This window comes from Chelmon rostratus, chromosome 8 (assembly GCF_017976325.1).
Source record: "Chelmon rostratus isolate fCheRos1 chromosome 8, fCheRos1.pri, whole genome shotgun sequence".
Lineage (NCBI taxonomy): Eukaryota > Metazoa > Chordata > Actinopteri > Chaetodontiformes > Chaetodontidae > Chelmon > Chelmon rostratus.
In genome coordinates, this window is record NC_055665.1 from 14,155,196 (window position 1) to 14,170,136 (window position 14,941).

The 14,941-nt window shown below is 39.7% G+C and overlaps 1 protein-coding gene across 1 annotated transcript; it reads right to left on the bottom strand.

The window, feature by feature from the left end:
• Window positions 1–271: 271 nt before the first annotated feature.
• Window positions 272–7,375, bottom strand: brd9 (bromodomain containing 9). The gene is made up of 17 exons (XM_041942728.1): window positions 7,224–7,375; window positions 5,707–5,927; window positions 5,491–5,619; window positions 5,272–5,404; window positions 5,088–5,145; window positions 4,082–4,226; window positions 3,873–3,983; window positions 2,956–3,143; window positions 2,654–2,786; window positions 2,357–2,432; window positions 2,143–2,238; window positions 1,916–2,048; window positions 1,702–1,813; window positions 1,528–1,584; window positions 1,341–1,446; window positions 745–912; window positions 272–562 (listed from the first exon to the last, which is right to left on the bottom strand). The coding sequence occupies exons 1-17, from the start codon at window positions 7,270–7,272 to the stop codon at window positions 462–464; spliced, it is 2,016 nt and encodes a 671-aa protein (XP_041798662.1). The 5' UTR covers window positions 7,273–7,375; the 3' UTR covers window positions 272–461.
• Window positions 7,376–14,941: the final 7,566 nt, after the last annotated feature.

Below are 14,941 nucleotides of genomic sequence, written 5' to 3' on the forward strand. Positions count from 1 at the left end.
CCGAGACATCCTACAGTAGCAAAAATTGCTCAATTAAAGTCTGTGTGGAAATATAGTGTTGCAGGAATCTCAGGACAAAGCTGTGCATCTTCACTGGAGCCACATGCTCTTTCAACATCCTTTCACTGTAAATGCACTAAATTTGGATGAGTGTTGCCAGTGGACAGTTCCTACATTCACAGCTGCTTCCACAACATGGGTAATGCTGCTGATAATAGTTTTTGCATTGCAAGTATTTGCTTATTGAACCACTCACATTTACAAATACAGAAGCAAGCATTTATTTTCCAAGTGTTGCACTCATACAAAACCATACGATTACACTACGAACATTCTGTACAATCATATTCAGTATTAAAAACAGGTCAGAGGCTCCTACTGTCTGTACAGTGTTTTAACAGTCCAAGGTTGAGTACCCCTATACTGTTAACACTAGCATAACAAAATGGCAGTGTGTGTGGTCAGCTGTTGGCTGTGCTCTCTGGCTCGGGAGACTGCAGGAACTCGTAAGGATCGTGAACCATTTCAGACTGGTCCCCCACGCCCAGGTGTGATGGGCTCCCTGTGGATAAAAGAAAATATGGTTCTTATGTTGTTCCATGGATGTTACTAATCTGTGAATATAGCTGATATTTACTAATGACAATGATATGATGTTTAATCAAACAAAAACTAAACTAAATAGCATGAGCAGTGCTCCACTCTGAGCACCTAATCTTGTAATCTTACTCCTATTGCAGATACCTAAGTGGTGCTGGTCCCTCTCTGAGGCATTAGAGAGGGAGGACAGGTTGGATGAGGGTCTGGAGCCGACTCTCTCCCCCTGAGCCTCCTGAAACTCCTGCAGGAGTTTGTCTGCATCGTCAAAGTGCTGGCCCTCCTCGTTTCCTGGCTCTTTTTTCACTGTTTTATCTGATGAAGAAAGAATGTAAGATCATTGCAGGAAATTAAAAGAATGAACTAAAGAAAAAAATGTACACCTATTCTAGTGAGGTCCTGGCTTGCAAGTACACATAACCGAGCTTTAGGATTGGAGAGAATTACAAAGATGTATTTGCAGAGAAAGATGATATCCAACACCATTTGTTACAAAATGTAGTATAAAACTTCCAGAGAGTTTTAATTGGATTTAGGCTATAATGCCCTTCAATACTGCAACTCCTCACATCTTATCTCGTGTTGTGCTTACTACGGCTACAAGCATGATCACATTAACATAATTCAAGCTTAGTGTTTACATGGACTCCATTTGACATAGCTTACTACCTTAACTGGGTTACACTGGATTAGTGGTGTACAAGTAAGTGCAGCTACTTAGGATTGTCAGTGGGGATAATCACCTAATGAGTTCAGCATGGACATATCCAGAGACATATCAGGATAGTTCTTCATTGATATGAAGTCCAGGACTGAGCCACTCTCTCCCAGGCCAGTGCCATCTGCCATCTGAACAAAAATACAGCTTCAATCAGACAGTCGGAAGACTATTTAAATGTACCTTCACTTTTAAAAGCAACTACAGCATACCTGAATGTCACAAATGCTGGATTTGGTTTCATCAGGTTTCAGCACGATGTTTCTTTTCTGAAATAGAAGGTCATACACATGTCAGGCCTTCATTGCAGAAACCAGACTGTGGTAGGATTGGTCAAGACAACCTTGAAGTCTGAGAGGATGATATATTAATAACAAGTCAGATACCTGTCGGATTTGACTGACAGCTTTAAGGTGATCGCCGGCTGTCATCTTGTCCAGAAGCCTGTCAACCCAGTGCTTTGTGACGCTTCCACAGCCCTTGACAAACTCCTGTATGCTGAGGGTGAAAGTGAACAAAATTACAAGCTGAAAACAGGGGATGCATTTTTCCCCCATTCATTTCAAACAAAGTCTGATCTTGACAGCAAAGTCCCCCTACCTGAGAGCACATTGTACCCCTGTCTCATCTCCATAGGCTGAATAAAGCATGTCCACCTCATCAGACAGCAGGTCAGGAAAGATGGAGTTCTTCTGAAGGGTCTGAACGTTGTAGGCACTGCTGAGAAATGTTACTACACAGAACAAGAAAAAAGCATATCCATTATAAGTCATAGACTTTATGGCAATTAGTAATTGTTGTCAACAAAAGTGCACTTCATGGCAAACCTTTGTGTCTCCTGTCATCTTTGAAACCCAAGGTTGTTAATCCAGGTAGAAGCTTATTTGACAAGGAACTCAGATCCACTTTGTGAGTCTCCTCTTCTGCAAAAAATGAAGAACAATTTCTTTCTCAGATATCACATATATGCTAATCCAGTGTAAATGTGTATGAACACAGAGTTCTAAAACATGTTTAAAAGACTACACAATAACAACAAACCTTCTGCATCAGGATCAAGCTGATTGACAACATTATATAGAAGAGAACTGTCTGTCTCTTTACGCAAGTAGCCCATCTGAAATCACAGAACAGAAAATATATATTGTCAATACAAACTACTCTGACAAGATGACAAGCCCACACACACAATTGCTTTGACAGCACACCTCGGTCAAAATTGACCTCCTCAAGTGTGGAAGCCTTCAAACACTTTGTCATTTTATATTAAGAAACATTGCTCCAAGTGGTAGAAACATTATGTATGAGTGGGAATACACAACAAGTAAGGTGGAAAACCTTGGAGTTAGGCATGTATCTGTTGATTCTATCCCGAGCTTCATCTGCAGAATGCTCGACGAGCGCCAGAACATGCTCCTCTGCTGTGCTGTCAGTCAAGCTGCAAGCGTTCCCCTCCGGTTCATACAGATAACTGAAATACCAGACGTGACAAGTGTTTTCGCTTCATTACACTGACAGGGTGTTGAATCACAGAACATGAAACACTCAGGACTTCCCCACTGGTGTTTCCAATTACCTTTCATTCTTTAAATGTACACAAAAAAGTCAAATTTAATCTAGATATCACAAATAAGGAATACCTAATGACTTCCTTCATGTCTTTGACTGGTTGTTTCTTTGACTTCTTAGCAGACTCCACTGGCATGGGGATTATCTCTGGAGGAGGTATATCAGCTGTGAGGTCTTCATCTCCCAAAATGGCTGCCTGCTGGGTGAAGTCCATGTCCTGCATGAAAGACATGCTGCGCTTCAGAGCCAACAGCCGTTCCTGTGCACAGTGTAGAGGAAAAACACTTAACTTTGTCTTTGTAAATACGGTAAGAGAACAGATCGAATAGAAAGGGACAGTTGAAAGTTGAGTGTGATGACAGTGATGTTTTAAATCCACCCTTGGTCAACTGTTAATGACATTAGAGACTGACTTCCTGTATTGAGTCTGTTTGGGTTGCTACATCCAAACTAGTTTTATTTGTGTATAGGGCTCATGATTAGAAAATGTCATAGTACTCTGAATATATTCCACTACTTACTGTATGTGGAGCAGTGCCATGATTTGACCCTAGATGACATTGTTACTGCAGTCTGTGTTTGTCTGCTGTCCGTCAACCTTGTTTAAACTCACAAATTAAAACTAAAGTCTACAATTTATGGACAACTATTTTAGGGTAGACTTTCTCTGATACGAATCGACAAACAACAAACTCCATAAGTTCCTCTTTTATATGTTGATATATTACATATTTTTATCTATTCCATTTAGGTGTTCCATACCTACCTGTAGTGAAACATTACATGTAAAAATATGTGATCAAAAGCTAAAACAAAAAGAAGCGAAGCACTAACATAAATGTCACAGTAAATTACTTTTCAATGAAGTCACACCACAAGACAGCTAATGTGGACAAAGCTGTGTGTCAACTTGATAAGAGGGGTGGGTTACTATAGAACACACAGTATAACTCACTTGTTTATTCTTTATTCCGTTTGACATCATTACCTTGCTCATCATCTTGAATCCTGTATGGAGCAGTTTCTTGGCAGCCTTGTAATAGACAGTCTCTGGTCGGTTGTACACCATGGCATTGTCACACATAAGTTTAAAGTCCGCCTGAAGGCCAAAAAGTAGGTTTGTAATTTTATCATACTCTAAAAACAAATAATTATTCACCATTTGTACTCTTTCTTTGTATTGGAAAGTATCCTCACCTTGAATTCTGTAACTGTGTTGTACTCATTGTTTCTAATCTTGTCTTTCATGGTGCTGAAGTCCATAGGGTGTTTGATGATCATCGAGTAACCAGGAGCAATCGCATCTGTTACAGGAAATGAGAAGAATCCATGGGGGTCTTTCCTAGAAACACAAGAGATGCACCATCCGTGTTATTTAGTACAGCACCAACCTTAGCATTTGTTTAGGCTTGTCTTTTTGAGTGCAAGTGTTCTTGTCTGATCATGCTAGGGCACGTTATCTGTCCAGCCAATATGATCAATATGAATGTGTTGATAGCAAACTATGGCTAATACATCAATAAGGTCAGACATTACTTGTCTGCTACAACAGGACTTAAAGAATAGTGTATAATAAAAGCTTAAGTCTGTGCTCCACTCACAATACTAAATGCTCAAATAGATTAAAGAGTGACAGCCTGGAGAAGCAGCAATGTTTCTTGCACCTGACAATATTTAGCATGTAGGTGTGGCACAGAACAAACAACAAATGCAAATGCTGTTATTCTTAGAGTCATGAAAATGAAAAGGGGCTTTGTCCCAGTGGACAATGAATCAATGCATGTGCTCAGCTAGTTTAATATTCATCTGTCAATAAGACCATGGGACAAGTTGTATGCAAAGGTGACATTTTGACCTGAGGGTGGAATAGATGGAATAAAATAGAAATCTCAAAGTGTCCAAAACTAAAAGGTTTTGGCGGTGCAGCTTTGTTCACGAAAATTCGTGGCAATATGTCCAATAATTTGTGATGTTTCTTGTGCTAGATGGTCTTTGTGTTAGTGGAAAAGTGGTTCCCAAAAACATGAGAACTCATCATCAGAGACAATATATCACCCTCACCCTTAACCCTTACTTAATCCTTATTCTTCATGCTTCTGGATCTTTTTAGTATTGACTCTTCAGGAGCAGCGCTGTGGCACTAGTGACAACAGAATGGTGTCATTACAGGTGAATACAACGATTAGACTTAAGTGTTCCTCACCTCTGCAACTGCCTCAAAAAGTGCTCCAGCAGTTGTTGGCGAGGAGTGGACTCATTCTCTACATTGGGCAAACAAAAAAACACAGATTTATTCGCACATTTACAAATGAATAATTGCTCAAATTCAAAGTAATTTTTACTTGCCAAAAAAATCTGATGGTGTCCTCGTAGTCAGGCATTCTTACCTTGTTGTGTCCTGCATGCTCGGACCGGTCTGTCTCCTTGCTGTTCTATTTCCACCTTCACACTGGGGTGAAACTCCTCTACTTCAGGCTCGATCTCAAACTCTCTCTCTTTCTTCTTTTTCTTCTCTTCAGGCTTGTGAGATAGTCATACTGTGAGTGGCTTGTTAATGAAATGAGTAAGAATTTATTGGTCATATTCTCGTGCTTAAATTTACTCACCTCTAATCCAATACTTATACTTTTTGACAAAGTGAAAGGTTCAACAGGTACACCAGCACTGGTGGCAGCTGTAGCAGCTGCTGCTTCTGATTCATTCTGTTCTCGCTCTCTCTTCTTCCTCTTTTCCTCCTATTGGATGGGATGAAAGCCAATTTTTTACTTACAGTGGCAAAAAAGGCAGGCACTATAAGGGAGAGTATTCTTCTTTAAACTAACCTTCCGCCGCCTTCTGTCCTCATCATCCACATATTTGTCTTTATCCTTTTCAGACTTTTTCTTCTTCTTTTTCTTTTTCTCTTTGTGGCGTTCCCGTTCGTGGTCTGATCTGTCATCATAGTAGCTGGAGTCATGGCCCGAACCAGAGAGCTCTGTCACCTCACTGCCTCCAACTTTGAGGACAAGCTTCAGGGGCTTCTCAAGAGCCTTGTCTTCATAGTCTGCAACCAAAACAAACAAGATGAAGCTGATAAGTCAGAAAGGAATCATGGTACAAAGTGAAAAGTTGTGGGAGGACTATGTGAGCATGTGGAATTATGTTGCCATTTGTACAATGTTTCTGTGTTACTACGTATTTTCATAATTATTATACACATTCTCTCCTCTGTTCTCTTCTGTGTCTTTCCAGTCTAAATCACTACTGCTATCAGAAATGCCAGAATTAAAAAAAAAAAAAAAAAGGTCATCATGAATCTGAAACAGAAATCTGTTCAGGTAATTTAAAAAAAAAAACAAAAACAAATGCAATTTAAATAAAGAACATTTACATATCAAGTTACATATTATTCTCTGATCCATTTAACTTGTAAGCTCGTACATTTTCTGCCTGTATATCAATGAGGATTCCAGCATTGTCTCCCAGAGATGCTGCTTTGAGGAATACTGCCTCAACTCTCATCTTCTGCTTAAGGATGCTGTACAGGTGCTAAATAGGGTTGTGACAGGGGACGATGACGGCCACTCCATGATTTTTTTTCTCTCCCTTTATGTCCATAGCAAACAAGGAGTCAATGGTGTTTCAGTGGCTGGTAAGTTCTTCTTTTTACAAGACATGGCACTATTTCACTCTTTTTAAAGATCTTTCTTTCTCCCCATATTGCATGAAAGCTGAGACTTGCTTAATAATGTGAAACATCCTCTTTAAGAAGATTTCCCTTTAGATAACCAGGCAAACTAATTAACACACCTCAGAACCAGTACCAATACTAGTTAAGAAGAGAGGACAAATATAAAAGGCATACACTTTCATTGAAAAACTAAAACCGTAGTGAACTGAAGTCTTACACACATCACTGTATGGTAGGAACACTGTTAGTTTAATCTGCCATTACTTCATACACCAAATAGGTTCTATATTGTAAAAAAAAAAAAAAAAAAAAAAAAAAAGTACATGCAATAAACTGTAGGTTCTCTGTTTGTAGAAAATTTAGTTTATGTTGTATTCCACTGTGTTGCTTTATTGGAGGTAATTCATAGCTGGTGTTTTAGCTTAACTGGTAACGTAAATGGAATTACAGAGCAAACTGAAATTTCAAAATAATACAACACTTAAAAATCAGATATAAGTTAACACACGTACTGAGTTAACTATAACTTACTAGCACAGCCACAATACCAATATACTTGTATTAAATTATATGCCAGTTGAGCTATCTTGCTAAGCTAAGATTGCTAACTGGAAGCTAGCTGGAACAAAAGCGGTGCGGTATGTAATAGTAAAATGTGCACTCATGTACCATCAACCGTTCTCCACTCCGGTTTGTGTTTCTTGTGTTTTTTCCCCATATCTCCGTATTTATATCCGAAGTATATTATGTTTATTCAACATATGCTATTACTGGTCGCTAACATTACTCTAGCTGCAGCAAACCATTGCAACAACAGCGCTGGCTGCAGGCGGATGTGATAACAAAAAACAAACGATGTATTTCCGGTTTAACTAATCAGCGGGGGGGATTTGACTATTTGACTTTTGACTGCACAGCGAACCGTTGACAGTGTCTTAGTTACCAGAACTTTGATTGCTGCCCGTTAAAGGATTGATAGCATAAATGGTGTTAGATATAGTTTCAGTTTTCCTTTCAACTGTTTTCCTTTTCTCATTGAGGGATGTTTACGTTAGCCTGCTATGTTACACATCCACAGCCAACTTACCTAGCTAACGAAATGGAAAAGTGCCTTTTGGTTAAGCTAACGTAACCGTTGTAAACAGTAGTTAACTACTCCAAGTGATGAATGCTGCTTTTAAAGCTCTGAATTTTGATTTTTAATGTCCACAGCTTTACTCCTCCTTTCTCCTCTAACTAACATCTAACTAACAGGTTTTGTGGGGAAACTAAAACTAACTAAAACTGTCGCTCCAGCATTGTAAAAAGATCACTACATTCACTTATCATTTGTTTAAAGTGCTGCATAGCCAGGTTAAAAGAGTGCCACCTTTGTGACATTGTAAACTCTGGCTTTAGGCTCAACATACCTCACTGACCCATCAATCTTGCTTTGTAATACAGCCCTCTGGTGGACAGTAGTGGTTAGTTATATTTCATCACAGTGCAGTAAGTTGCACATAAAAAAGCCAGAGAGAATGAAGAAAGAGATTGTGTATTGATTGTTGATTTTTTTTTTCACAAACAATTCCGGAAGACAACTAACAGGATTAACCTTTTGTGATTTAAAATAAATAGTTTCCAATTTTTTGATATCTGCTTTTTTTTCTAATCTATGTACATCTTTATTGTACCCACTTGGAGTTCGCCACAGTCATTAACTGGATAATGAAAATAGAGATTTCTTGTAGCAAACATAATTATTCATTATTTACTTGCAACGTCTGAGAAACAATTATCCAGTTGTACTATTTTCCTTAGTACTACAACTGCCTGCAGTTGCAAACATAAAAACCAAAGAGTTTCAATACAGTAATGAAAAAGCGAAAGACTTTCAGAGGAACGTGGGCAGAAGCTTAACGTTCAGCAATTAGCTAGCTAATGCCAAAAAGATGATATCTTAAATTGATAACTGATAGGGGCTGTTAGCTTGGTTAAACCTGGTTAAATCAAAGAGAAAAGTACACTGACTCCAGGTATGCTTTTGGCGTTGTCCATGATTATGGTGAGAACATTGCATTGAGAACAGAACATTTTTCAAGTCTGATGGTCATGACAAGGTGGCTGCATTGATGGGTGCCATCCTCCTATCAAAAGCCAATACTGAGCAGATGCCGCTGCCAGAGCAGCACCTGAACAAGAGGTATCACACACACACACACACACACACACACACACACACACAAACCTGTTAGTTGAACACACACACAAGTTGAACATGTGTGAATTTTGTTAAGAAGAGCCTCCCACCTGCTTTCCTCCAGATCTGCTGGTTTAAACCAAAACACAAACAAATTTTGTGGATGTGTGTTGTCAAGTAATACAGTTGGAAATTTGCTAGAGACAAACCATTGACTTTTTTGGGTGCCTTTTCCAGACCTCTCCGATGTTCCCCTGAAGGCGCTCCTCCAGCGTCCTCCTGTTGCTGCCTTTGCCTCTCCCTATCTCCCTTTTCAGCCCCCTCTGCACCCTCCTGAGCTGATTTTTGTCCCCAGATCTAAAAGCCCTCTTCTTCTCGTTCAGTGGGGCTTTTAGTTAGGCACTAATTAACTTTAGTTAGGTGGTAGGCACTGTGTTTTTCACACAGAGGTTATTGTAGTCCATAATGCAGGTTGTTAAACTGTCAATGTCCTCCTCCTGTGGATACCACAACACCTCCCAGTAAGGTACCTCCAGGGGTTGTTCAGATTTGCGCTGGCATTAGTTACTTTCTTGTATTCATATCACTGCATACACATTAACTCAAGTCTGTGGAGTTTGTTGGGGGTGTCCCATTGAAAGGGCAGGGATGAAAAGCAGTCTCATGATGGGCCAGAGGTCTCAGTGGACAATGAAGCATCAGAAATGCGGTAAAGATCAACATTCTCTGACTACCGTGTTGTGTTTGTAGTGTATTTTATGATATGCATGATCACAATAAGGGCAGTGAGTGAAAATACCCACAGCGGTAAAAGATTGCAGCTGACCTTCAGGCCGTCTCCTGTAAGCTATCTGAATAACTTTGTTGAGTAAAATCAGAAACAAATATAAAATGTACATTTGTGGACGTTGAAGTAAAAAGGGCTGTTCCAGCTTGCGCAGTTGCGGAGATAACACATTACTCGCTTCTGAGACAGACTCCTGCACGGAGACTCAAAGTGATATAATGTCTGACTGTGTGTTTGCGCACGGCTGCCACCGATTTGAAAAACAACAACAACAAAAAAAAAAGTGTTGAAAGATGATTCACTTGTGAAATGTATCAGTCGTACGCACGGTTTACATGAACAGATCAGTGCCTCCATTGTTCATATGAACATGTTTTGCATTCTGTGAATGCTCTGCTGCTTTGCATGTCAGCTGCCGGCTTCAGACAATGTGCCCTTTGTTTGTTGTTGGGCAACAGCTTTTTCACTCCACTTCAAAAGTGGATTCTGGAGGCTGTTCCTGCATTTTTTACTCACACGCTTCATTCCTGCTCAGACCTAATCTCTATCACCTTCTAAATGACTTTTTTTGCGGGTATTTTATTAAGTTTCACATGGAAATTTGGTGGATTGGATTTTACTGTCTAAAGTCTGTCGTTAGGATCAAGCAAAATATTTAAACTCTCTTCATAGTCTAATCAAGACCTTCAAGCACAGATTTTTTTGAAGCATTGCATTTTATAAGAAACCCAGAATGGATTTCCCCTCATTTCATTAAAGAAGCATACCTGTTGTTTGTGTGAAATATCCCTTTAATTTCACAGTATCTTTTTACGCCTAATTGTTTGGCGCCCGCCATTTTCATACGCCAGTGAAGTTTTTATGTGAGATGAATTGCACGAGGAACCTGTACTTTTCTCTAATCTGATCGATGATCACAAAGTGGAGAGAAAAAAGAAAGATAGAGAAAGGGAGAGCTGTAGGAACGGGCATGGTAAATAAAACCATAATTGCTCTGTCTGGAGGCCCTTTTCTTTTGACTGTAGTCGGTCCAAAACCAGGCAGCTGTTAAAAGGCAATCAAGACTGAGAAGGAAGAAAAGTCAAAAGCCTTATTGTTGCAGGGTTTTATCACCGTTTCGAGCCATTTGGAAATGTCAGAAAACTCCAAACAAAACAAACAGTCTGATGTTTATCCTCTCAACCGTTGTTCAGGTACATGGCTGAAAGCAATGGAATATCATTGCATGTGCCAATGGTGATTCACATATGGGAGGGGATTAATTTACACACATACTTATAGGCATGTTGAGAAGAAAGTGCGCAGACCTGCACAAAAACCCAAGGAAACCATCGCTCATTTCTTTGAGCATCGAATCACAAACTGAGCTCAAGTTTTAAAGATGTTATGGTTTATGTTGCTATAATCTTTCAGATGATTTGAAAGTCTTGAAAGACCCTGCTCTTCTGCCAGTATGATGATCCACATCCTCTGTACAAACACCCATAAAACTGAAGCTGTGTCAGTGCTTCTCAATTCTTCATTCGCATGACAGCCTTTGATGATAAACCAGGTCTTTTATCCAAGTGAACATTGCCCCTAAAATACAACTTCAGCTCTCCCTCGCTCCCTGTGTGTTCCCAGCCTCAACTAGCCTGTCAGAAACTGTAACAGTAGTTGTTTCTGCTTTGGGTCTGAGTTGGTTATTTATTTTATTTTTTTTTGCATCGCATATGTATGTCATCCATTTAAGAGGGATGTTAGGGGGAGTGGGAGAGGGAGGATGAGGAGAGATACCTTGTAAAGAGGCAGAACCCTGGGAGCCACGCTGCATAAAGCAATGGTGATAATTAGGCACGGCAAGCAGGATCAAAGGAAGCTTCCATCAGCGAGCTATGCAAATGTGTCGGCTCATCTTGTCAACCGCAGACAGTGATCTAAGGCTCCTGCGTCTGTGAGAAGCCAAATGGCAGACAAACTGACAGGAAGAGCAATATAGCTGCACTCCACATTCATCATGGTATGGGAGTGAAACTGGGACACTATCATATAGCACCGCTCGCAGAAAATGAGATGTTCTTCCAGTAGTGCAGAGAATAGATGTCTCTTATGTTCTTCCAGGCAGAGCTCCTCTGTTTAGGTAATAGAGGATAAAGATAAGGCTGACTGCATACACTGTAATTACTTCTCTGACAGCAGCACTGACAGGAGCAATGAGTGATTGACTCCAGCTGTTATAACAGCTACTTCCTAGATAACATGCAAAGATCATGGTGACATCTCCTCAGTTTGAAGGTAATCTGCACTGGAGCGGAATATTTACAAAACACCAGCACCACATTCATGCCGCTGTAAGGCTGTCCAGTCGACTTGTCTTTTCCGCCTCCTCCTCCTCTTCCTCATCGTAGTGACCACGATCTGCCGTTCCCATGCGGCATCATTTTCCAGCATTCACTTGTCATTTCAGAGTTGAGTCTTATGTATGTCACTGTCCACAGGAGCCCGCTCACACCTGCAGAGTGCAAACACGAGTAACAGGATGCTGACTGAAGTTTACTGAGTGGCCACCGGCATCATTCATAATAACAGAGTTTTTTTTTCTGAAGGTTTGTTTAAGGACCAGAATGCCTGGGTCTGATTTGTTTATTACACTGCTGACAAAGTCTAATTTGGGCAGGAGGCTCTTGATATTAAGGTGGACAAGACTAAGTCCCTTGTGTGATTTAACTTCAGGGCGGATATACCTCAGTGTGTGGCCACCCCAGCTGCCAACCCCAGTTTGTTATCGCTGGCAAAATGCTATCTGAGTGGACATGTTAGTTGGCTGGCTCACCAATTTACTTCAATTTTAGTCAACAGTGCAACAGCAGTACCATGCAGCAGCAAGCGATTCAGCAGCATCCCTTCTTCTCCTTGCACAGACAGGAGTGACTGTCAATTTCTATAGTTATGGGGACGCTCTCTGTCTCACTCTGTGTTGCTGTGAAACTTCCTCATGATTCCCAGTAAGAGGTTTTTAGGTTAGTATAATGCAAAATCATTAACGTAATTGTACCTCAATACTGAAATCTAGTAATACATCATAATTTTGCATTTTTGGTTGACATCACACAGGGTTGCCAACACATTTTCATGCTGTCCAACCAAATCTCACACCAAATAAGAGAACACCTTGAAGCCACTCAATTTCAAAATATACATGATGTTAAAAAGGCTTTCTGCACACACAGGACATCAAACATCTGGCTGTTTCCCAGAGTCCAAAGCATCATAAAATGCCCCAACTTGTCGTTGCAGAATGTTCAGAGAACATCTCAAGGACTTTACAGGGATGACTGGGAAAAGTCCTCTAGATGACAATTATTATTAATAGAATAATTATTATATGATGAGGCTACTAGTACCAGTGGTGGAGTGGTAGTTCTCTTAAGTAAAAGTACTAATACCACACTTTGAAAATACTTCACTACAATGTCCTGCATTGAAACCCCTCCTTATGTTAAAGTATGTAAGTATTATCTAAATGTACTTAAAGTATTTGTAGTAATACTTTAATCCTGAAAAGTAGTAGCTGAGGCTGTCAGGTAAAAAGGAGCAGAATAAAAAGATAGTAGTGGAGTAAAAAGTACAACATTTGCCTCTGAGATGTGGTGAATACGAGTGTTAAGGAGCATAAAATGGAAATGGTTCTTGAGTAAATAAACTTAATTACATTCCACTACTGATGACGACTACCACTACCACTAGCCTACTACTATTACTGCTACTACTAACTACTACTATAACAATAATGTGGTTTACATGCTTTTTTCTCCAAAGCTAAAAGGAAAATGGCACCTGCAAGTGTCTCTTCGGAGATGAATAAAGTATTTATCTATCTGTCTAACTTATGGCTGTGTGTCAACATGGGTTGGGAGCAAAGACAAAAAATCATACCAACAAGACTGATAAGCTCCAACACAGAAGGTAAAACATTTGGCCCTACAGTGTGTGCACATAGCAACAAAGCCACAAGACAAAAGAGGAGAACCTTCCATGACCAAACAAGTTTCAAATCCTCCTGGACAGAAAACCTTCAATGCAACAATTAAGAATTACAACCAAAGTGAACTTCAAGTCATCATGACTGATTGCATTATGGGGAAATGTTGCAACAAAGAACAATAGAGGTCTGGCTGTGGTTACAGTGTATGCAGCAGGCCCTGCTTTAACACCCTGCCAAAGGAAACAAACTGTATAACAGCTGAAGAGCTTTTGATGTCTGGTGGGTGAAAGTACAGCATGTTCTTCCTGGTTCTCTTTTATAAACAAAGGTTTATCTTTAGCATCTGATCCGTGCAAGCCTAAAACAAATAATGGAAATTATAATGAACAGCCTCTCAGTGTGTGTGGTTAGCACACAGACAAATAGCATAATCGTTCACTAAAAAGCAATGTTATTAATTGTCTCTCATGTTTTATCCCTCGACACCACAGGACTTGGGAAGCCTCAGTTCTTTAACAAGCCACAATCTAATTTGGGTTGAAGCAGTGAAGCATGAATGCTCCTCTAATCCTGATTTCTGTATGATCATAAACCTGTGTGAAGGTAGATCTAGTTAATGGTTCTGTGATTAATAACTTTGGATCTTTACCTTTTGGTGTTTAGACTAGTTTGATTGAGAAAAACTTACAAAAAGGGCCTAAAAACAAATTTGATAAATAAAATAATGAAAGTAATGAACAAAATAATAAAAACGTCCTCGTCATAAATCTAAAAACTACTTTGAAAACCATGAATGGAGCCGTGCGGACAGCTATACCAACAGAGGACGCGGTTTTCCGTTCAACAACACATGCACATGAGCAGCCAAACCAGGATTCAATGCGTCAAGTCGAATAAAACAGGATATGAGTGAAGATGCTTTTCATAATAAAAGTAAAAACAGGTGTAACCGCAACAAAAAACTTTTAAAAATAGTTTACTCAGAGGTTCTATTGCATTTAAAGTAATATCTAAACTAAATACAACCTTCGGCCATTTGGTCGACACAAAATGATTGGTAGCAAAACAGTACAGTATGCTGGTTATAGCTCATCAGAAGTGAAGATTTGCTTGGTTTCGGAGGGGTTTTTTTTTGGTGTGTTTTGACTGTTTTTCAAAGTTTTACACACATCTCACAACTGAATTAGACACTTCTCAGATAAAGAACAACAAACCTTAGAAGGAAAAAAGGCTGGAGCACACTGACTCATTTGCAGTCTTTGATTATGACACTATTATATTTGCATGACAACTTAATCGTGCAAAGAGTTTCACTATAATCCTGCAAATCAGTCAGTGCAATCCAGTATTTTCCTTCTAAATTCCATTAAAAAAAAGTTTAAGACTTAGCTTTGGCCCATCTGCAAAATTGTGTTCACTCTTGAAAGACCCATCCATCCATCCATTATCTATACACC

Bases quoted from the DNA above. Each gene is read 5' to 3' on its own strand.
- brd9 (XM_041942728.1), bottom strand. From the start codon at position 7,272: ATGGGGAAAAAACACAAGAAACACAAACCGGAGTGGAGAACGGTTGAT. The intron at 2,787-2,955 runs GTATTCCTTATT...CTGGTATTTCAG, and splicing joins GACATGAAGGAAGTCATTAG to TTATCTGTATGAACCGGAGG. The intron at 1,585-1,701 runs GTATCTGACTTG...CTTCTATTTCAG, and splicing joins CTGTCAGTCAAATCCGACAG to AAAAGAAACATCGTGCTGAA.